At 47.1% G+C, this 21,477-nt stretch overlaps 11 protein-coding genes across 11 annotated transcripts; 4 read left to right on the top strand and 7 right to left on the bottom strand.

Annotated features, from left to right (window-relative positions):
- Positions 1-140: 140 nt before the first annotated feature.
- Positions 141-1,655, bottom strand: KUCA_T00004494001 (uncharacterized protein; the record flags this gene model as incomplete). The annotated part of the gene is made up of 1 exon (XM_022601234.1): positions 141-1,655. One exon carries the CDS (start codon positions 1,653-1,655, stop codon positions 141-143), a length of 1,515 nt encoding a protein of 504 aa, XP_022460501.1.
- A 492-nt stretch (positions 1,656-2,147) lies between these two features.
- KUCA_T00004493001 (uncharacterized protein) lies at positions 2,148-3,386 on the top strand (the record flags this gene model as incomplete). The annotated part of the gene is made up of 1 exon (XM_022601233.1): positions 2,148-3,386. The coding sequence occupies one exon, from the start codon at positions 2,148-2,150 to the stop codon at positions 3,384-3,386; it is 1,239 nt and encodes a 412-aa protein (XP_022460500.1).
- Positions 3,387-3,569: 183 nt separating this feature from the next.
- KUCA_T00004492001 (uncharacterized protein) lies at positions 3,570-4,787 on the top strand (the record flags this gene model as incomplete). Its single annotated transcript, XM_022601232.1, has 1 exon — positions 3,570-4,787. One exon carries the CDS (start codon positions 3,570-3,572, stop codon positions 4,785-4,787), a length of 1,218 nt encoding a protein of 405 aa, XP_022460499.1.
- Positions 4,788-5,160: 373 nt separating this feature from the next.
- Positions 5,161-6,498, bottom strand: KUCA_T00004491001 (uncharacterized protein; the record flags this gene model as incomplete). The annotated part of the gene is made up of 1 exon (XM_022601231.1): positions 5,161-6,498. The coding sequence occupies one exon, from the start codon at positions 6,496-6,498 to the stop codon at positions 5,161-5,163; it is 1,338 nt and encodes a 445-aa protein (XP_022460498.1).
- A 986-nt stretch (positions 6,499-7,484) lies between these two features.
- On the bottom strand, positions 7,485-10,112 carry KUCA_T00004490001 (uncharacterized protein; the record flags this gene model as incomplete). The annotated part of the gene is made up of 1 exon (XM_022601230.1): positions 7,485-10,112. One exon carries the CDS (start codon positions 10,110-10,112, stop codon positions 7,485-7,487), a length of 2,628 nt encoding a protein of 875 aa, XP_022460497.1.
- A 1,216-nt stretch (positions 10,113-11,328) lies between these two features.
- Positions 11,329-12,153, bottom strand: KUCA_T00004489001 (uncharacterized protein; the record flags this gene model as incomplete). Its single annotated transcript, XM_022601228.1, has 1 exon — positions 11,329-12,153. The coding sequence occupies one exon, from the start codon at positions 12,151-12,153 to the stop codon at positions 11,329-11,331; it is 825 nt and encodes a 274-aa protein (XP_022460496.1).
- Positions 12,154-12,554: 401 nt separating this feature from the next.
- Positions 12,555-14,171, bottom strand: KUCA_T00004488001 (uncharacterized protein; the record flags this gene model as incomplete). The annotated part of the gene is made up of 1 exon (XM_022601227.1): positions 12,555-14,171. One exon carries the CDS (start codon positions 14,169-14,171, stop codon positions 12,555-12,557), a length of 1,617 nt encoding a protein of 538 aa, XP_022460495.1.
- Positions 14,172-14,636: 465 nt separating this feature from the next.
- Positions 14,637-16,115, top strand: KUCA_T00004487001 (uncharacterized protein; the record flags this gene model as incomplete). Its single annotated transcript, XM_022601226.1, has 1 exon — positions 14,637-16,115. The coding sequence occupies one exon, from the start codon at positions 14,637-14,639 to the stop codon at positions 16,113-16,115; it is 1,479 nt and encodes a 492-aa protein (XP_022460494.1).
- A 66-nt stretch (positions 16,116-16,181) lies between these two features.
- KUCA_T00004486001 (uncharacterized protein) lies at positions 16,182-17,774 on the bottom strand (the record flags this gene model as incomplete). The annotated part of the gene is made up of 1 exon (XM_022601225.1): positions 16,182-17,774. The coding sequence occupies one exon, from the start codon at positions 17,772-17,774 to the stop codon at positions 16,182-16,184; it is 1,593 nt and encodes a 530-aa protein (XP_022460493.1).
- Positions 17,775-18,057: 283 nt separating this feature from the next.
- KUCA_T00004485001 (uncharacterized protein) lies at positions 18,058-19,968 on the top strand (the record flags this gene model as incomplete). Its single annotated transcript, XM_022601224.1, has 1 exon — positions 18,058-19,968. One exon carries the CDS (start codon positions 18,058-18,060, stop codon positions 19,966-19,968), a length of 1,911 nt encoding a protein of 636 aa, XP_022460492.1.
- A 143-nt stretch (positions 19,969-20,111) lies between these two features.
- On the bottom strand, positions 20,112-21,254 carry KUCA_T00004484001 (uncharacterized protein; the record flags this gene model as incomplete). Its single annotated transcript, XM_022601223.1, has 1 exon — positions 20,112-21,254. The coding sequence occupies one exon, from the start codon at positions 21,252-21,254 to the stop codon at positions 20,112-20,114; it is 1,143 nt and encodes a 380-aa protein (XP_022460491.1).
- Between the last annotated feature and the right edge of the window lie 223 nt (positions 21,255-21,477).

Below are 21,477 nucleotides of genomic sequence, written 5' to 3'. Positions count from 1 at the left end.
AGAGTCTTATTATTCACACATTTTTCAATGCAAAAGCCTGAATATATGGCGATCGCCATATCCTACAAAAGTTCTCCCTCTACATCTTCACTATAGCTATGAAATACGGTTTTAAATCATGTCTAGCACCTCTGAAAAAACTAAAGAATATAACGGAATCCCCAAACCTTCTCGTCAACACCGTGAGGATCTTCTCCTTCCAGAACCTCCTGCTCGTGGAGTTCCAATTTGCGGTTCTCGTGCTTCAGCACAAAGCGGATCACGATAGCCATAATTGCACACACGAGACATACAGCTGCAGTGATGGACCCACCAACTTCATACCGAGGCTTCTGAGAGTCTGGGTACATGTATGAACCATAGATGGAGGCGATGTTACCCAACATGTTGACTGTAGCAATACAAGCAGATCTCTTGGCTAGAGGTCTTGGAAACGAATTGGCAACCCACGTCAGGATCAACTGGAAGGCAGGCAACGCACCCATAGGCATCAAAAACATAGCGAAGAAACGTGGGCCTGTCTTGGTGGTGGAAACTGAAATAATGTTTCCAATCATGGCAACCAACATGGAAATGGCGATATGGTAGCACCGTTCATTGGTACGGGAGGAATGGTACGAAACTATCAACGCACTCAAAAAAGTAGCAAACCACACTGGGACCGTCAAAAGCAAAGTCTCAGTGGTGCCAAAACCGAGGGTCTTGACAATGGAAGGGAAAAAGTAGGTGAAGGACTGGGCAAGCAAGTTGCAGTGCTGGGCGACAATGAATAGATACATGCGGTAATCTTTGAAAGCCATGATAACAGCCTGTTTAATGGTAACAGAGTCACCCTCATCACCCTTACCAATGTCCTTAACTAGTCTCCATTGAGCGTAATCACGCTCTTCTTGGGTTAGCCATTTGGTGGTCTTAGGGTAGTCTGGAAGGAAAAGTGACGAGATGATGGCCACACCAATCGTAGCGACTCCCTCGATGATGAAGAGCCAGCGCCAGGCAGCAATTCCGTGAGTACCGTTAAGGTTGTTCAAAACACCAGCTCCAATCAGACCTCCAAACATATTGGCCAGAGCAGATCCAGCATAGAAGAGGGCATAACGGTGACCCAGTTCTTCACGCTTGTACCAAGAAGACATAATCATCATTACACCAGGAAAGAATGGGGCTTCCACAACACCCAGAAAGAACCGACAAGCAATAGCTGCCCCCTTGGAGTGCACTGCTGCTTGGCATGTAGAAACAACTCCCCACAGAGTAACACAAGCACAGATATAGAGGGAAGGCCTGACACGGGTCAAAAGCAGATTTGAAGGCAATTGCATCAAAATATAACCAGCAAAAAGCACCGAAGTGATGGTGTTGAAGTCGTTTCCTTTCAGTTTCAGATCCTCGACATAAGTTCCGAGTTTGGCTTGTGAAAGATTGGATCTGTCTAGGAAGTTTAGTAAGTACATCAAGATCAGCAATGGCAGCATACGAGTATCGATCTTCCACAGGAGCTTTTTGTGCATTTCAGCATGCCATTCCTCATCTTTGAGATGAAAATCTGGCAAGCCCATAGCACGCGCCTCCTCAATATACTCATCCCCTCGCGACTTAGATGAGATGTTGGTCTCAATGTGTTCCAGTGAGGTCTTGGTCTGTAATTCAGCCATGGCTTTGTTTTTAGGCGTGGTTTTAGGGTCACGAACAGTGATAGAACTATACTTCTCGTAAAAGTTCACCAGTCTGCTCTCGCAGAACACGTCTGGGTTTTTAAACCAGCCCTAGAAGAGGGGCACGCGTTCTTCACAGACTTTATCAGAGTCTAGTCATCCATTGTGGAGCTCACGGAGGATCATTAGCAAAATTTCTTTACGCGGAGGGGCAGGTCAGATGCAGAAGCCCCACCTTACCCCACATTTAGCCGCGCATTGCCAAGAACCCTGCGGATAAGCAGATCACGTGACCGTGGGCACTAAAAGGGACATCGTGCCCGAAACATCCGGCGTGTATACACCATTGGGTGAGACACTAAAACCAGGGCCATTGACCATGCTGTTCGAATCCCGTTTTAGCTCTGGTGTGTGAAATAAGCTCCCAAGCTTCTCCATCTTTCCCGGTTTTCATCTTTTTTTTTTCTTGGGCTCCAGCATCCGCCTCAATAGATGTCAAAGAGACCCCCGAGCATATCCGAACGAGCCCTTTCCGACGCACTCGGCCCGAGTATCGACAAAAAGATCTCGGCACTCGGACACTCCGCGAGCACCGACTCTTCCAAGGTAAAGATCTGGAAGGACCTCGGCCAGTACCTCGAGACTCTTCAGGGTGTGCCGAGCGAGTCCAACTCTGGTCCTGCCTTTGTGAAGAATCCGCTGAGCTCGCCTGTTCCATATAGGATTTGCAATCATTGTGACCGCCCCTTTCTCGAAACACATATGGCCGCCCATATTGAATCTTGCATGAGGTCGTCTTCAAATTCTGCAAATTCGGCTAAATCCCGAGTCCCCAAAAAGCGGAGGCTCGAAGCTGAATTTGAAGCCAAAGAAAACACACCTGTCCCACCTGAACATCCACCTAAAGGCAAGAAAGCCAAGGCCGTCAAAGAAAAGAAGCGGAAGAAGGAGAAGACAAAGCCATCCTCCAAGGAAAAAGGACCTGTTGATGTGGAGAAACAGTGTGGTGTTGCCCTACCTAACAATGGGTTCTGTGCACGTTCGCTAACGTGCAAGACACATTCGATGGGTGCCAAACGTGCTGTTCCAGGAAGGTCTGCTCCATACGACCAGTTGTTGGCTGCGTATCAGCGGAAAAACCAGGCCAAACTAGTCGCTGGCGCAGCCGCTGCTCAGGCTGCACAGGAGGACATGCTCCACGCTTCCTCGATCCCGCTGGACGACGACGAGGAAACCCAACAGGTATTGGAGGGAGTCATGAGATCGTATCCTCTGCCACTGGAACGCCGCACCATTATGCCTGTACGGAGTCGTTCACAGTTTCTGCGAATGCGTGAGATGTTTGCAGGAGCAATTTTGCCGCGAATTGCCGCGAACCCACTCGGTGGACTCAATGGAAGAACTGCCGTGGTGGATGTTGATAAAGTGGACGACTATTACTACTTAGTTCGGTCACCCCAGCGTGTACCACACCAGGGTGTTCCACGCCAGCAGGCTGGTCAGGGCCAACCACAACAGTCACAGCAACACCACTCTCCCCTGTCTGGCCAGGATCTCGCTCAAGCCCGTGCTCAACAACAGGCCCAGGCTTTGATGAGGGCTCGCGCCCAACAAGCGGGTCTTACTCCTCAAATGCAGCAACGCGTGATGAGCAATCCACAGGTTGCTGCTCAACGTGCTGCCGGAATTTACAATACCCAAAACCGATCCACACAGTTCCCTCAGAGATAAATGTGCCAGGTTAGGGTTGATACTGGAACGGCCATCGTTCTTAACCATAATTTCGCCCTGGTCAAGAAGCCCTGGCTCCTCCCACACCCCACCCTTTCGTATTTGTAATATACAGCATTAAACCACCGAGGCCTACGTAGAATTTTTGCGTTTGTATTTATTATCTCAACTCCCATCTAAAGTATGTCGGATATTTACTTCGGGACGTCCACGTCATTGAACCGGGTTTCGTTTCTGAGAAGCGACTCCAAGTTTGTGTCTTCCCTGATTAGCGGAACCGGCACCACCAGATTGACATTCTATGTCCAGGGTGATAAGAACGATGTTGCACCTGTTTTGGTAGATACAGAGGGCAAATCCAAACTGCTAGTTGTGGAATTGGCATCTTTGCCTGCGCATCTAATTGCCGTTCTTGAACAATGGGCAGAGCGAAATGACCAGTCCAGTGTGGATGTGCGTGAAGAGATCACCGCGGTTTTCCTAGGTCTGGATGAAACCGGAGCGGAGAGGCCACATTTGTTCAGCTCTAACCCTTTGGACTCTCAACTCCGGGTTTTTGGGAATTCTGCTAAAGGAATCACCAGACACCGCTATAATGGCTATGAGGGAGTGGCCTACCTAGCAGTTGACATAACTCGCTCGCAACAGCTCAAGGATTATCTGTTTGCCGGATCAGCTTCCGATGGTGCAAAAGCCTACCCAGGACACTCTATGATGAGTATTCTCGGATTTGAGTACAACGAAGCGGCTCTGTTTGGTTATGGAAAGACATATCTCGACTGGCTGATGCGCAACCAAAGGTGTCCTGGATGTGGAAGTGTAGTGATCCCGCAGGATGCGGGTACACGTCTCTATTGTACCTCAGGACCAGATCAATCGTGTCCTGTTAAGCGTACAAGTGTCAACAACGTGTGTTTCCCTAGATCGGATCCTGTGGTTATTATTGGGGTTGTTTCTGCGGACGGGTCCAAGACTCTGTTGGGGCACAATAGGCGCCATGCTGCTGACCCTGTAACTGGAGTTCGCATGTTCTCAACTATTGCTGGATTCATGGAACCTGGTGAAACGATTGAAGAGGCTTCTATTCGTGAGATATGGGAAGAGACTGGATGTAAGGCTTCTGCTGTGAAGATTATCAACTCGCAACCGTGGCCGTTTCCCGCTAGTCTGATGATTGGGTGTGTTGCTGAAGTTGAATTCAACGGGGTTAACGAAGTTATCAACATTGAACACGACAAAGAAATGGAGGAGGTCAAGTGGATCGACACTGCTCTTATCAAGGACATTACTGAATCAGAAGATCTTACCGGAAAGGATGGTACGGAGGCAGAAAAGATCCGTCTTCCATTCCGCCAAAGCATTGCGTATTCCTTGATCAGCAAGATTGCTCACGGGGAATGAGATTATGGGTGCGTATGTTATAGTAGAATATAGGAGGATATAGAAAGGTATATCCATATGCACAAATATGAACATCAGTTAGTACATAAGATTATGCGTCAGCTTATGCACCAGCGCATTTACCCCATAGCGAGCTATGAAGGAAAGTGCGCAAGTATACCCGTACATATGAAAACTTTTACAATAGTCAATAAGCCAATATGAACACCAGTACATACACTTTCTACGAGCCTGCTATTTCGATGTGTGATTTTTAGAAATGAGTATGAGTATGCGACGAATCTCAAAAAGCAACTGGCTTTGACTTGACACAGTCTGATGGACTATCAACAGTATCAGTCACAGGAGGTTCACAACTATTATGTGTTCTCCATCACAACCACTGGAGATTCTTTAATTGTTGCTGCTGTTGAGCCTGTTGCTCGGATGTTGACAGCGGAGCCTGTTGGGTCTGCTGAGACTGTATAGGCTGTACCGGCTGTGGTACCTGGCTTGTCGTCATTCTGCCTAAGTATGGACTTTCCACTCCACCAATCGCACGGCTTGTTTGCGCCTGTTGCTGCTGTTGAAGTAACGGCCGCACCTGCTGCTGAGGAGGTGATTCCGAGTAGTACATCATCTTGTTGTTGCTGTTATTTGCTGCATTCACGGGAATAGCTTGTGACTGTACTTGAGCCTGGGCTTCTATCTGCCCCTGAATAGCGCCTTCTTCTGCTGGGTCTTGCTGCTCGCCATCCGTCACTTTCTGCTGCTGCTTCTGAAGTTGTTGCTGTCTGTGCTGCTGGTGTAGCTGTATCTTGAACACCGTCCAGTCAAACACATAGTCTGCCTGGTAATTCTCCCTTATGAAAAGATCTCTGAACAGTCTTCTCAGATATATGTAGTCCGGCTTGTCCTCGAAACGCAACGATCTGACATATGTCAAATAGTGCACAAACTCTGTGGGTAATCCTCTGGCCAAAACCTCGCCCGGAGTGGCCATCTTCTTCTCCAGGATACGATCGTACTTCTGCCTCTTAGAAGCAGCCTTCAGACCTTGCCATGGGAGAGATCCCCGCAAAAAGTACACCAAAACGTAGCCCAAGGACTCCAAATCATCCCGCCTTGATTGCTCAATTCCTAGATGTGTGTTGATGGAGGCGTATCTGGCCGTTCCCGTGAGGTTCTTGTTCTCTTTGTAAGGGATGTGCAAATGCGTCCTTGGATCACGAAACTTCTTGGCCAAACCGAAGTCGATCATGTTGACCTGAGAGCCTTTCTTGCCTATTCCCATAAGGAAGTTATCCGGCTTGATATCACGATGTATGAAACATCTGGCGTGTACAAACTCGATACGGCAAAGCAGTTGGTCTGCCAGCAGCAGCACCGTCTTATACGAGAACTTCCGATTGCAATAGTTGAACAAATCTTCCAAAGAAGGTCCCAAAAGATCCATCACCATGGCGTTGTAATCGCATTCGGTTCCGAACCACCTGATAAATGGAATTCCCACTCCTCCGCATAGCGCTTTGTACACCTTTGCCTCGTATTCAAGTTGAGGGTGTTTCGCGCGAATGTTCTCCAATTTGATGGCCACTTCCTCACCGGAAATGATATTGGTGCCGAGATAGATATCTCCAAAAGATCCTGAGCCGATCTTACGGCCGATTCTGTACTTTCTTCCAACCCGGAGATCCCTGCGTTTCACTTCTGTTAGTAATGCTGTGCCCATAACAAAGCAACATGAAGGCAAGAGAAGCCAACAGAGGTCACGCCAATAAAATTCACTTACATTGTTCAGCAATATATCCTTGGTCGTAATACACGGTGATATTGGTGTATAATCCGGCAAAAAAACAGGGGAAGAACTAGAGTACTCTGTGTAGACTAGCCAGCCAAAAAGGTGTAAGAGGTCAAGTTTTGTGGATCAGGGGGATACACCTGGAACAAACGTGGATCTGGTGACAAAACTTGGAAACTGAGGTTTCCAACACACAAGACGCTATAAGACCAAAAATGTTAGACCTGCGCTTACAAAGTGTCCTATCCGTTGCTGATACGGCCTCTTGTGGTGACAAATGTCTTTAATTTGTTAATAAGGAGTAGGAAGCGTCTAAAGTTGGGAGCGCCAAATCGCAGATTCGACGCCGGCCGGGTAACTGTCTGATTGTTTAGAGAGCCCCAGAGGCCTACTAGAGTAGATGGTAAGGTCTAGACTACAGTGGTTATTATTTTTTTCTAGAATCCTTCAAGATATATATCTGTACATATATATTTTTTGCGGGTGATTATGTGGCATTGGTGTTTAATTTGAGGACTTTAGCGATATCGGGATTGCTATAACTGGATGTGTGGAGTTTGATGCTTATAGCTAGTTACGGGTCTTCACTGCATAATTAGCTCGATCTGATTTAGTTACTAGTCGTAATTTGGTCGCTATGAGGAACTGCACTGCTAGTTTCAAATGTTCTCTTCTGCTTTGGCCAGTCATACTCGTGTATATTTGATCATAGCCTATCAAGCAGGTTTTAAGTGGGCATACTTAATTAAAGTGGGCTGTAGCCGGGCATGACTGCTGGGTCTGGCCTGCATGCTAGCACACAATCTACTTCTTCGCATCTAATCTTCGGACTTTTCAAACAGCAAAAACTTTCCTCCAATTCGGGTATATTGTATAGAATTAACGTAACATAAAAAAATGACTGGCCTGTCAGGGCTTCAACCAGAACACATCTGGCAAGACTCTGGGTTGTTTATGGCACACGCAATCACCTTGGAGCTGAAGATATCAGCTTCAGTCTGATCGTCTTCATCAACAGCAGCAGCAGCAGTCTCTGGTTCCTCTTCTTTCTCGGCAACCGGAACTGGAACCGGAAGAGGCTTGTCCTGAACCTGGAGCTCAGCAAGGCTGTTTTCCAGCGAGGTTGGCTCGGACTCTGGTGCTGGAGTCGATTCCTTGGAGTCTGCAGAAGAGAACGAGTTGTCCTCAACAGGGGCAGTCTTTCTAGCAACGTATTTCTTCACCTTAAGCTTCTCTAGCGAGGCAACAGTCAGCGAAGCAGAGGAGGCAGCATCTTGGTCCACGGTGAACTGGATGGCAGCAGCAGCAGCCTGAGTACGCAAATAGTACATTCCGGTCTTCAAACCCTTCTTCCATCCGTAGAAATGCATACTGGTCAGCTTACCCATAGTAGGGTCCTTGAGGTGGATGTTCATGGATTGCGATTGGTCAATGTAAGCAGCTCTGTCGGCTGCCATATCAATGATCGTCTTCTGCGAAAGCTCCCAAACCGTCTTGTACAGACGCTTGAGCTCATCGGGCACATTTGGCAGATTTTGGATAGAACCGTTGTCGGAGATGATGAAATTCTTCATTCCATCGTTCCACAAACCGAGATCAACAAGATCACGCAAAAGGTATGGGTTAACAATTTGGAACTCACCAGCAAGCACACGACGAGAGTAAATGTTAGAGGTGTATGGCTCGAAACACTCGTTGTAACCAAGAATCTGTGATGTGGATGCAGTTGGCATTGGAGCCACAAGCAAAGAGTTTCTGAGACCCTTAGTAATGATCTTCTGTTTGAGTGAATCCCACTCCCACAAATCAGTAGGCTTCTTGTTCCAAAGATCAAATTGGAGCAAGCCCTTAGAAGCTGGAGAACCTTGGAAAGTTTCGTAGGCACCTTCCTCAGTAGCCAGTTCCATGGAAGCCTCCAAAGCACCGTGGTAGATAGTCTCGAACATCTGAATGTTAAGTTCCTTGGCCTCTGGGGAATCGAATGGAATACGCAGTCTCATGAAAGCATCAGCCAAACCCTGGACACCAACAGCAATAGGACGGTGACGCATATTGGATCTCTTGGCCTCTGGAACTGGATAGTAGTTTCTGTCGATGATTCTGTTCAAGTTGCGGGTGACAACCTTGGCAATGTCGTGAAGACGATCAAAGTTGTACCAGGAAGTCTTGTCGTCAGACTCGATGAATGCTGGCAAGGCAATAGATGCCAAATTACACACAGCGGTCTCATCCTTGTCGGAATACTCAACAATCTCACAACACAAGTTAGAGGACTTGATGATACCCAAGTTCTTCTGGTTGGACTTCTTGTTACAAGCATCTTTGTAGAGCATGAAAGGAGTACCAGTTTCGGTTTGGGCCTCCAAGATGGCATACCAAAGCTTCTGAGCCTTGATGGTGTCCTTACCGCGACCTTCTCTCTCATAACGCTCGTACAATTCCTTGAACTCGTCACCGTAAACATCACTCAAACCAGGAGCTTCGGATGGGGAGAACAGGGTCCAGCTCTGATTCTTCTCAACACGCTCCATGAACAAATCAGGGATCCACAAAGCGGGGAACAGGTCTCTGGCTCTAATTTCCTCCTTTCCGTGGTTCTTTCTGATGTCGATGAAATCGAAGACATCCGCGTGCCATGGCTCAAGGTAAAGAGCAAATGCACCAGGTCTCTTGTTTCCACCTTGGTCAACGTAACGCGCTGTGTTGTTGAAGACACGGACCATTGGAATAAGACCGTTGGAAGTACCGTTGGTTCCGGCAATGTACGAACCTGTGGAACGAATGTTATGGATGTGAAGACCAATACCACCTGCACTCTTTGAGATAAGTGCACACTGTTTGAGAGTGTCGTAGATACCGTCAATGGAGTCCTCCTTCATGGCAACGAGGAAACATGACGACATCTGGTTGTGGGGAGTACCCGAATTGAAAAGAGTTGGAGAACCGTGGGTGAAGTATCTCTCAGACATGTAGTTGTAGGTCTCGATGGCCTTGGCAATGTCGTCTCCGTGGATTCCGATAGAAACACGCATGATCAAATGCTGTGGTCTTTCGGCAACCTTACCGTTGACTCTCAACAAATAAGAACGCTCCATGGTCTTGAAACCAAAGTAGTTGTACTGGAAGTCTCTGTCGTAGACAATGGCGGAGTTCAGCTCGTCGGCGTTGGCCTGAACAATATCGTAGGTTTCTTTGGACACCATAGGCGAGTGCTTGTCGTTCTTTGGGTTGATATAATGGTACAGTTCGGAGATAACCTGCGAGAACACCTTAGTAGTTTGCTTGTGCAAGTTGGAGACCGCGATTCTGGCAGCAAGAATGGCATAGTCCGGGTGAATGGTGGTCATGTAGGCAGCTGTCTCGGCAGCAAGGTTGTCGAGTTCGATGGTGGTGACTCCCTGGTACACACCCGAGATTACACGTTGTGTTATAGCAACGGCATCAACGTGGTTGGAATCAAGACCGTAACACAGACGCGAAATTCTGGCCGTGATCTTGTCAAAACGAACCGGCTCCTTGCGGCCATCCCTCTTGTAAACGTGCATGTTGTATGTGCGGGTGGGAGAAATATTAGTTGATAGGGATAGGAGAAAGAGGAGCGAAAAAAAAAAGAAGACGAACCGCGTTTTATTTATAAGGGCCCGCCGGTCGTGTGGCGACGCGTCGCCTTTTTGGATTTCTAATCGAATTGGTTTATCTGTAAACAAACGCGTCGCGGTTGAGTGAAACGAACGGCTACTGGCGACATCGGCATTGGCCTAAAATGGCAGAATCGCACAGATTAGTTACTAATTTGTGAGGTTAAAGCGTGATTATCAGCTAGCAACGACCCGATGCGTCCGCTAATGGACGCGTCAGTTTGAATCAATTGGTCTCATTAGAGCATGTCTTGGAGCATCCCCGCATATGTGATCAAGGAATTAATTACAGAGAAAAGTAAAAATTAATTTCGCTGCTATCGTGGTTGCTATCGTGAAGACAGTTGGGTAACGGGCTGTTCCGAGACAGTTTGACGGCAATGTTTAGCTCATTGGGCGGGCGGGGGAGAAGCACAGTCTCTGGTTTGGCCCTCCCAAAGCCTGATAGATTACGACATCCTAATGCGCTCGTATTTTGCTATTAAATAGTCTTTTATTTTGCTGCTTTGGGACAGCTTTGACAGCCTTCTGTCAATTTTCTGTGGGCTTGCTACTTTACGGCCATGCCTATTCCCTTGTAGACTGTAGCGTGCTGGATCTTGCTGCTGCTCCAACACCTGCCAACCATTTTGAAAGACTTTCAAGATCTGTCACACAATAAGATATTGTTCACCATAAGAATCAAACATCGAAAAGTAGAAAGAAAAAAAAAGAACTAGGAGATAGCTTTGATTCTCGCTATCATAGTCAAAAAAAGTAGCAAAGCACCCATGCTGGGAGTCGAACCCAGAATCTTTTGATTAGAAGTCAAACGCGTTAACCATTACGCTACACGGGCAATTGCGGCTAGTTGAAAACACCCGGTGTTTTAAGTTGTGACTCTGGGGATGCTCCAATGTTCAATGCAGTTTATTCTCCTTTTTATCTCAGAATATTAAGCGGCATATGGTAGCTGAAAATCTGTTATGAGGTCGGAAACCATTGGGATACCGGTTGGTGGCACTGCACTACACTAGAAGCAAAAACATATCATAATTTCATCTAAACAGTGTACAAAGGCAATAGTCGTAGCATATAAACACATTTAAGGGTGGATTCATGGCAAATCAGAGGCCGCTTATTATTAATCTTTTACTGCATCCGCACCTCTATTTGCCAGTGCATCAGCAGCATCGTTTCCAGGGTCACCTGAGTGTCCATTGACGTGCTTGATCTCAACCTTACCCCAGCCCTTAGACTCGTAAACATCGTTCAAAGCCCGCTTGGCCTGAACCACGTCCTGAACAAGTTCTTTGTTGGCAACTGGTTCGCCTTTGGTATTTTTCCACCCATTTTCTTCCCACCGTTTGTACCAGATGGTGGAGCTCTTGATCGCATATTGCGAGTCAGAATGGATGGTATATTTGTTCGATGTATCCTTCAGCGCGCCCTTTAGTCCTTCGCGCATTGCCAGAAGCTCAGCTTTCTGGTTGGTTGTATCTGGCAATGGAATTGATTTGTTCCTGGGATCTCCAGGGCCGTAGTAAATTCCCGCCCCGCCACGAGCGTTTCCGCGGCCATTTCCCCTGGCCGCTCCGTCAACGTAAATGTGTTTGGAATGATCCACTGTTTGTGGAGAAGTAGATGCACCGTCTGGGGTGGCATCTGTAGCTTTAAGAGATTTAGAAACTTGCCCCGGAGATCGCTGCGCATATGAAAGCGCGTAGGACCGCGAGGAAGACAAACTGTACGGCCCATTAGAAGGTGAATTATGCGCCGTGGACGCCCTCGCAGATCCACCTCGAGACCCTCCACTAACAAACGCACTGGCCTCAGCCATCGTATCAAATTTCTTGAATGAGGCATTGGAGTATCCAGTGACCTGTTTCAAGCAATCGCTCCAGGAGTTGTACACACCCTTGCTTCTACCGTTCCTCACCGCGTAGTATCCACCTTTGGATTTGCCCATATTGAGCACGGACTCGTAAATCCCTTTTAAAACTGAAATGTTGTCAAATTGAGGTTAGCACGGAGCTTCTATCGGGTTCATTAGCGGGATTCTCCTATGTTTTGTGGTGTTCTCGGAGAGACAAGCAGGCTTCAAGATCACTTTTTTTCAACTGAAAATTGATAAGAACACTCATGCACCTGCAGTACTGCAGGCTGCAGTCAACCGGTTTGAACCTTATACGAGACCTTATACGAGCAGATAATGCTAATATTTGACAAGTTTATATGAAAGATTCAATATGTACATGAGATGGCTATGAGGCTATGTCCAAGCAAGCTGGGTGCCTATTTCGATTTCTGTTCGGATACCTTTAGTGCCAGCTGGGTACCCTCTGTTGCATCGTTGGTGTGTTCTTCTGCTTATTCAACGCCTTCACTCTTCTTGGGCAAAATATCGTTAGGCATCAATAGAGCACAAATAAGAGTAATCCCAGCAAACCCTGTAGTCAAGTAAAAGACGTTTTTAAATGCGTCCATGAATACTTTCAAGATGACCTCTTTGGCGGCGGCAGGCAGCTTCTGAATTTCAGAGGTGTTATTGATCAGATCATGCAATGGATACTTATCTAGTCCAACCCTGTAGTACTCTTCGTTTCCTTTGAGAGCAGCAATTTTATTGGAAAGAGTGGAGGTGTAGACCAGTTGTGATAGGTCACTGCAGATGGCAGACCCGAGGTTACGAGTAAAGTTCAGCAAAGTACTAGCCAGAATTGTGGATCCTGGGGTCTTCGGAGCAGCCATCTGAAGGTGGATAATAAATGGCTGCATTAGTATTCCTGTCGAAATACCTAATACTATCTGGCAACCAATACGCTTGGATATATCTGAATGGACGCCCAAGAGACACAGCAGACCGCATCCCACTGGGGCAAGGGTACCACCCACAACGGTGAACGGTTTGATGTATCTGAGCCTAGTCGTTGCAATTCCTGTAGTGAGGGAGAAAATTACCACTGGAATAATCATTGGAAGTAGCGAAAGGCCAGAGTGAATGGCATTGTATCCCTTGACCACCTGGAAGTAGAGAGAGACATAGAGAATGAGAGAGATGAAGAATCCAAATACGAAGAACATTCCAACACAGCATAAGTCAATTGTTCTAACCTTGACAATCTCAGCCGGGATCAGTGGGTTTTTGGAAAAATTGAAGTTCCATATCAAGAAGATAATCACTAAAAGAATTCCCAGCACAAAGCAACAGATGACAGCTGCAGACCTCCAAGGGAACTCGTTACCGCCAAAGGAAAGGGCCAGTAGAAAAAGTGACAACCCGCCTATCGTCAGAAGAAATCCAAACCAGTCAATTGCCTTCAGTTTTGGAAGAAAGTCTCCGGTGGGTTTGGGCGGGTTGAATATATAAAAGACAGCCGCAGCTGCTAATGCTCCAATTGGAAGGTTGATGTAGAAACACCATCTCCAAGAGACATTTATTGCAAAAGCACCTCCAACGATTGGACCCATAACGGACGAAAATCCAAAGGTGATACTGAAGCCAGTCATTGCAATTGGTCTTTTTTCAATGGGAACAATTTCGGAAACAATTACCATCACCAGCGACATGATACCTCCTCCACCTATCCCTCCAATGACTCTACCTCCGATCAGCATGTTGATTGAGTTTGCAAGAGCACATACCAAGGATCCAATCTCAAAAAGTACAACAGCCGCTAAAACGGCATTTTTTCTTCCAATTGCGATTGAAATGTTCCCCCAGATCTGGATGAAGATTGCCATAGCAAAGGAGAAAGCGGTGGCTATCCATGCTACCTTGTTCTCAGCATCAAAATGGTTGCCTACTTCTTCCAAAATGGATGCCACAATCGTCTGGTCGAGCGCGACAAGAAACATGCATGTGAACAACGAGCACAAGCACACGAACAAACGTGTTCCATGTAAGTAGTGGTCCTCACGCAAAGTGCCGTCCCCGGCATTGCTTTCTAGAAATAGCTTCTTTTCACCCATTTCTGGATCAGGCATTGAGCCGTTATTTCTACTGTTAATTGACATTGACATTTGAGGATCTAGGGTTTGGCTCTTGGTTGTCATATTTCTGAGTGCTTTCTACGGCGATTACCTCGGTTTTTATACCGGTTTATTCAAGGTGGCAAATGCTTCTCCCTCAGAACTGTCTCCATTTGTAGAACAGTCCAACTAACCCCCGAAATCATATGCCGATCACCCCTACTTTGTGAATGGCGCTCGGAGTTATGGATTGAGAGACAAGGCTGCGACTTGTTAAGATGATATGCAGGTGGGTAGGCTTAGGTCCTTATATTTTAGTGCGGCGCTTATTTGGGTAGGAAACGACCATATGGGAAATCCACTATTCACCCGCGCACACTGGAGTTTGCTCGATTTTGTGGAGAAGATGATTGCTTGCTCTACAATCTACCACTCTCTACCAGTCCAGTTGCTAAACTCGATTTTTCAAACGGTTCAGTAATGGGGTTGTTATCTAAAATCAAATTGGAGGCCAAGGCCTCGTCTATTCGGCCTGCAGAACCGGCTGTGCCAATAGGATCGAAGCCCACCAAGAAATCGATTTACGAGTCCAGACTCAACGTCGGTACCAACTTTGGCAGTCTTTTTGTGCTAGAAAGCTTCATGTTTGGCGATTATTTCATTGATGGAGCTTCTACCGAACTGGAAGCGGTCAGAAATCAGGTCAAGAAGAACGGAGTGGACAAAACCAGAGAGCTTCTGGAGTCACATTGGTCAGGTTATGCTAGCAATGAGGACTGGGACTGGCTCAAAAACGCAGGTGTGAACTCGATTAGAATACCCCTTGGCTATTGGCATGTTGATGGAGGCAAATTCGTGTCCGGGACCAACTTTGAGGGTGTGAAGGGAGTTTACTCGAATGCCTGGAAGTACTACACTGATCTCATCAAAAAGGCTGGTGAGTACCAGATTGGGATCTTGGTGGATCTACACGCGTTGCCATATGGTGCAAATGCTCAGGATCATAGTGGTGAGAAATTGAGCAAAGCAGGATTTTGGTCCTCGAGCCATATTGCCAAAGGGCTGGAGGTGGTTGAGTTTTTGGCCAAGGAATTAGCCCGGTTCGAAAACATTTCTGGCCTGCAGATCGTGAACGAAACTGAATTCGACAACGAGGCTAAGTACCAGAAGCTGTATTACTCGAATGCCATAAACGCAATCAGAGAGCACAACGGAACCGTTCCAATTGTGATCTCTGATGGCTGGTGGCCAGACCAGTGGGTCAAGTGGATTTCCTCTAACTCATCCAAGGGAAATCTTGGTGTGGTCATTGACGCTCATGTTTATAGGTGCTTCTCGGATGATGACAAATCCAAGTCAGCTGACCGCATCATCGACGATCTTGAAGGTTCTGTGTTAACAAACTTGTCAGCCAAAGCAGACATCATGGTTGGTGAGTTCTCGTGTGTTCTGGATGGCCAGACCTGGGACAAAACGTCTGGCGATCGTAACGAACTAGTGAAGAGATATGGGAAGAGGCAGATTGAATTGTTCAGGCAAAGAACTTGTGGGTACTACTTCTGGTCTTACAAATTCCAGCACGGTGATGGAGGAGAATGGGGATTCAGAGCAATGTGTCCCAATGCTATTCCACAATACCGTCTCAAAGGCATCCCAAGCGAAAATGACATGCAAAATGAATTGAACTCAAAGTTGAACGATCATGCAAATTATTGGAACTCACAAAATTCCAACGAGAAATACGAGCACTGGAGATACGAAGACGGCTTCCGCAAGGCTTACCAGGACTCCGTTGAATTTGCAAACTTCAATGCCAGCCAAATTGGAAGAAAAGTTGCCTGGACTGATGCCCGAAAGGCTGATCATATCAAAGCGAAAGGAAACAGTAACTTTGTGTGGGAATGGGAGCAGGGCTTTGAGAGTGGGCTGGCCTGGTTTGTGTCTGTTGCATTTGATTAGTACGTAAAAATGGGAAATTAAGGAATGAGAAATACAAATCATGGCTATGCGATTATATGCTTCTTTTTACTGGACCCTTTTGGCGGATTGCGAAATTTTTCTGATCCCGGGATTTCCCACCAGCTTGCCAGTGGCACTGACAACCCGTTTTCTGGTCTTTGGCATGGACAATGTGTTTCCTTCGTATGATGGGGGCGGCGACGATACCGTGGTTGTCATCGTGGTGGTTGTGGTCTTGGTCTTGGTGACCTGGATGTTTCCGGGGCTGTTCGGGCCGGTCACAGACCTGAGAACTTTCCACTGGGTGTTATCGGCTGGGTCCTGGGCCGACGAAACCACTCTTCTGGGAGATCCAAGTAATCGTTTTGGGTCTTCGATATTTTCCTTGACCGACTCCATGGTGTACTCTTCTTCTCCACCAGAGACGTAGTTTCTCTCTGGTGAGAACTTGCGTGGTTGTCCGGGGCTTTCCATTGGAACCGCCTTGCTTGCAGCGGCCTTGATTTGGCCGGAGATCTTTCTTCTGCGCACAGGAGTCACCAATAGCGAGTCGTTTTCGTGATCAAACAGCTTCTTCTTGCGGGCACGGTACTCATCATATGGAACCAGAGGGTATAGCCCACCAATGGAATCATCTGGAATATTGTCGATCACCATGGTGTGTCTCCAGTCTCTGAACTCGTGCTGGTGCAGGTAAAGCCAGTGCTGTTGAGGACCAACCACCATCCCCGGTCTGATCATCCTCATGTAGGCGATACATTCGTTGGCGGTGAATCCATGGGTGTAGATCAGATGGGCGCCAATCAGACACCCGGTTCTCCCAAGTCCAGCCTTGCAGTGTACTGCTATCTTCCCACCATTGGAGATGACTGTTTCGGCAGCTCCGACAAACTTCTTGACATAGTCCATTGTGGGACACGTTCCATCCTCAAAGATCATGTCCACGTGCTGAATTCCTCTTTTGACAAACTCGGCGGCATCGTACAGATGCGAGTTGAGTCTCACGACTAACTGGACATCGTTGTTCCCAAAGTAGCTGAGGACAGACCTGAATGGCTCGTTTAAAGGAGCACCTGGCTTGGGCTGCTTTGGCGATGCAAAAGCAATGAAATCTTTCGAAATCACGTTGAAATCACCCTGGTCTACTCTCTCGTATCTCTCGTACTCCTCAAGCTTGAACTCGTTGAGATCGATCATTCCTCTCTCCTTGGCCCTCCAAACACCATACACAACGTCCTGGATTGTCAACTCGAAATCCGCGTGCGAATAGCCGGCATCACGGAATGGCATGAAAGGCGGTTCGTGCTGAGCAATCGGATGCAGAACCTGGTGAGGTGACCAACTCTGGACAACCACCATGTAGCAACATAGTAAACACGCTGCGTTAGAACGCTCTTTGGCTCCGGTTGACGAATAGAAAACAACAGCTTTGCCCTTGTTGGCAGGATCATTCAATACCTCGTGCAAGGTAACAGCAAACCGGTAAAGATGGCCAATGTGCAGCGGGCCGAAGTCCAAGTGGAAAGGGTTGTATGGCAGCGAGTCCTCTACGGTGAAGTACACCAGTTCCTCGGTGTCCTTTGGGGTACGGTCGTACGCACCCAAATAGACTCTTCCTTTGAGGAATTCTATGGCATCCACGATTGGTCTCCTAGGCATGGTGTGGTTTGGCTTAGCGTGGAGAAAGAACAGTGCTGGTAAAGAATTGAAAACAGTGTACGCAGATATGCAAACATAGGTCTGGCGATGTTTATTTTGAAATTTCCCTTTGCAGAAGTTGATAAGGGCACTATCTGTTGGTTGGCACGCGACCAAAAAACAATTTAGGTTTTCCACTGGTTGCCGCACGTACCTCGGCACGCGAAGCTGTCTGGCCTTTTTGGGATGATCTCTGATACTGCATTGTCTGTCTCCCTTTCTTCCTTTATCCCTAAACCACGCTATGGGTTTTGCTAGCTATATCTCCAGTGTGTGGAGAAGATTTGACGGGTATACGCGTATAAGTGAGGATTTATATATTGGGCCCTTCGTGATATGGAAAGTGCTTCAGTACATCTTTGTTCTGCTGGTAAGAGGCCGCCCGCACTTCTGGTATACGTTCGAGTCCACAGCCAAAAGTTATCCGGACAAGATTGCGCTGACTTTCACCCGTCCTGTTCCTGGGAGGACGGTTGCTGATGGGGATTCTCAATTCTTTGTTGAGTCTTATACCTACCAGGACGTCTACGACATCGTTCTCAGACTATCGTTTATACTAGTGAATGAGTACGGTGTGACTGCAGATGATACGATCGCTGTCGATTGCACCAATAGGCCTTTGTTTATATTTTTGTGGTTTGCCCTTTGGAACATCGGATCGGTTCCTTCGTTTTTGAATTTCAATGTTACTGGTTCGCAATTGGTTCACTGCCTCAAAGTGGTTGATGCCAAACAGCTGTTCTATGAGGAGGGCTCCAAGAAACCGGTTCTAGAGACCAAGCAGATGATCTCGACTGAAATTCCAGAGTTGCAGATGAATTTTCTCGACGAACAGTCTCTTATGGACCGAATTATAGACAAATCTGCGCCAAAACTTCGCTGTGCAAACAACACGAGACGTCCAAACGTGCATGATTACGACCCTGCTCTGCTCATATATACTTCCGGCACCACCGGTCTGCCCAAGAGTGCCATCATGTCCTGGAGAAAGTGCTTCTTGGCGTCTGCATTGTTTGGCCACGTTATGCGGATCAAGAAGAAGAGCACCGTCTTCACCGCGATGCCTCTCTACCACTCCACTGCGGCGGTGTTGGGTGTGTTGCCCGTGTTTGGGGCAGGTGGGACTGTTGCACTGGGTAACAAATTCTCAGTAAGAACTTTCTGGACCCAGGTGAAGCTCACCCGTGCTACACATGTTCAGTATGTCGGGGAAGTCTGCAGGTATCTGGTGAACTCGGGTCCTGTCAACGACGAGAAAACACACGGTGCCAAGATTGCCTTTGGAAACGGTCTGAGGCCCGATATATGGGTGAAATTCAAAGAACGGTTCGGTCTAGAGGTCATTGGTGAGTTCTATGCGGCAACAGAAGCGCCTTTTGCGGTCACCAACTTCCAACAGGGCGATTTCGCGATCGGTGCCTGTGGCTCATACGGAAGATTGATCAACCGCATATTAACATTTCATCATTTTTTGGTGAAGATGGACCCAGAAGACAACCAGACTATTTATAGAAACGACAAAGGCTTCTGTGAGCAGGCTGACTGCGAAGAACCCGGAGAGCTACTGATGAGAATTATGCTCCCGAAGAAACCCGAAACTTCATTTCAAGGATACCTAAACAACAAGAAAGAAACAGAGTCAAAGGTGGTGAGAAATGTGTTTAGAAAAGGTGATGCCTTTTTCCGCACAGGCGATCTTCTCAAAACTGACCGTTTTGGCTCGATGTACTTCGTGGATCGACTTGGTGACACCTTTAGATGGAAGTCGGAGAACGTCTCTGCCACAGAGGTGGAGAACGAAGTTCTGCTATGTTCATCAATTGAGCAATGCGTGGTGGTTGGGGCCAAGGTACCTGAACACGAGGGAAGGGCCGGCTTCGCCGTAATTGAGAGCAAGCCAGAAGCAGACCATGCAGAGACGTTGAAGGAGTTGGCCAAACATGTTGTTGCGACTCTTCCTAACTATGCACGCCCGTTGTTTGTGAAGTTTGGAAAGGTGAACTTCACCGATAATCACAAATTACCCAGAAAGGTTTATGCCAATCCAGAGTTACCTGGGGAAGGTGTGTTCTGGCTTAATGGTGCCACAGGCACCTACGAGGCTTTGGGTGATGAAGATTGGCAGAAGATTCTGGGTGGTGTTGCAAGATTGTAGATCAATCTCAGTAATTATATAAGTTTCATTTTGAGTTATTGCTAGATCTAGACATCGTCATATGTTATTGTCAATAAATTGCCTTAAAAAAACTCTGTAATTGTGCAGTCATAGCGAGGGAAAGGTAAATAGTGAGGAAGCCATCAAAAGAACAGCGCCCAAACCTTCCATAGTACCCATAGCGTTAGCGTCGTTGCCGTGACGATCGAATAGACATGAAATAACTCTAGCTTCGAGTTCAGCATCAGCCTCGTCTTGATAGTTTCGTGATACTTATCCACGAAAGAGCCCGTCTGGAAGTAGGCCTCCATAAGCTGGTCTTTCTCAGACCACCTCTCAAATAGCCACTTCTGGTACTCGTCAAAATCTTCATCTGAGTCGTCAAATTTCACAGACTGCAATGCCGTGCTGATCTTATGCGCCCTGAAATGTATGTCTACCGATTGCGGACTTCTGTCATACAGATATGTCGCCAGAAGCCCATATATATCTTGAGCAAATTCATCAGGTGAGTGACCACTATATGCCACAGTAGCGTCATAAATCGTATCAGTAGACCCTTTGAGAGCCTTAGTGCAAACGTAAAGACCCTTTATCCTGGGAAGAAGAACGTGCACCAAGGGTTCGGCACCAACCTTTTCGATATACTTGTCTGAGATGTCTTTTCTGCACTTGGACATGTTTGTTCCCTCAGGGAAAACCAATAGCCAGTGATTCTCGTCAGTCAATGTCGATAACTGCGTCGTCATCTGCTCTTTATCCAACTCCCACTTTCTAGACAGAAATATGAAGTCGTAGTTGGTCATTCCCCATCCCAGGAGCGGAATTTGCTGCAAGGATTTCTTCATTATGATGTAGAAGCGGTCAGCAACGTTGTTAATGTACCCACACCACCACATGAACAACCAATCTGTATAGATCTGGTGGTTAGCAATGAGGATCGCGTTGTGGTCCAACTTGGCCTTGACAACTTCCCTTCCAGACCATGTTTTCGCGTAATAGAAGGAACCCTCTGGAATTGAGTTGTCATGTGTGATGTTTATCTGGGTTTTGGTGCAAACATTGGTTATAAAAGTCAGCAAAATCACAAAGTTCTTCTTAGTGTAGTTGATGCCCAGCTGTCTCCTTGTGGGACTGAACTTGAAGATCACGAAAATCACCACCTGCGATACCAGAATTGAAAGGCATCCAGTCGTGAAAACTAATATCAGAAATACGAGTCTCACCACGCGGAAAAGCGTCAGCTGGTTGTTCCCTCTATTGGCCACCGCGGTTTCCGAGGTCATGGTTATGAGAACGTCTTCCGTCTATTTGGGGAAACCAAAAAACGCCAAGGTATACGAATTGGACTCGAGAGAGTATTCCGACCAAAATCCACTTTGAGACTGCCAATTTGACACAATATAGGATCAGTAGTGTTACCCCTTTGTTCCTGTCATAGTTGTGATATGCACATGATTACATGTGAGTGTGGCTAGGGCGGGTAAACTAATTGCCCGATGGTCTTTG

This window comes from Kuraishia capsulata, genomic scaffold, assembly GCF_000576695.1.
Source record: "Kuraishia capsulata CBS 1993 genomic scaffold, Kuraishia_capsulata_scaffold_5, whole genome shotgun sequence".
NCBI lineage: Eukaryota > Fungi > Ascomycota > Pichiomycetes > Pichiales > Pichiaceae > Kuraishia > Kuraishia capsulata.
This window is presented reverse-complemented; position numbering and strand designations above follow the sequence as displayed.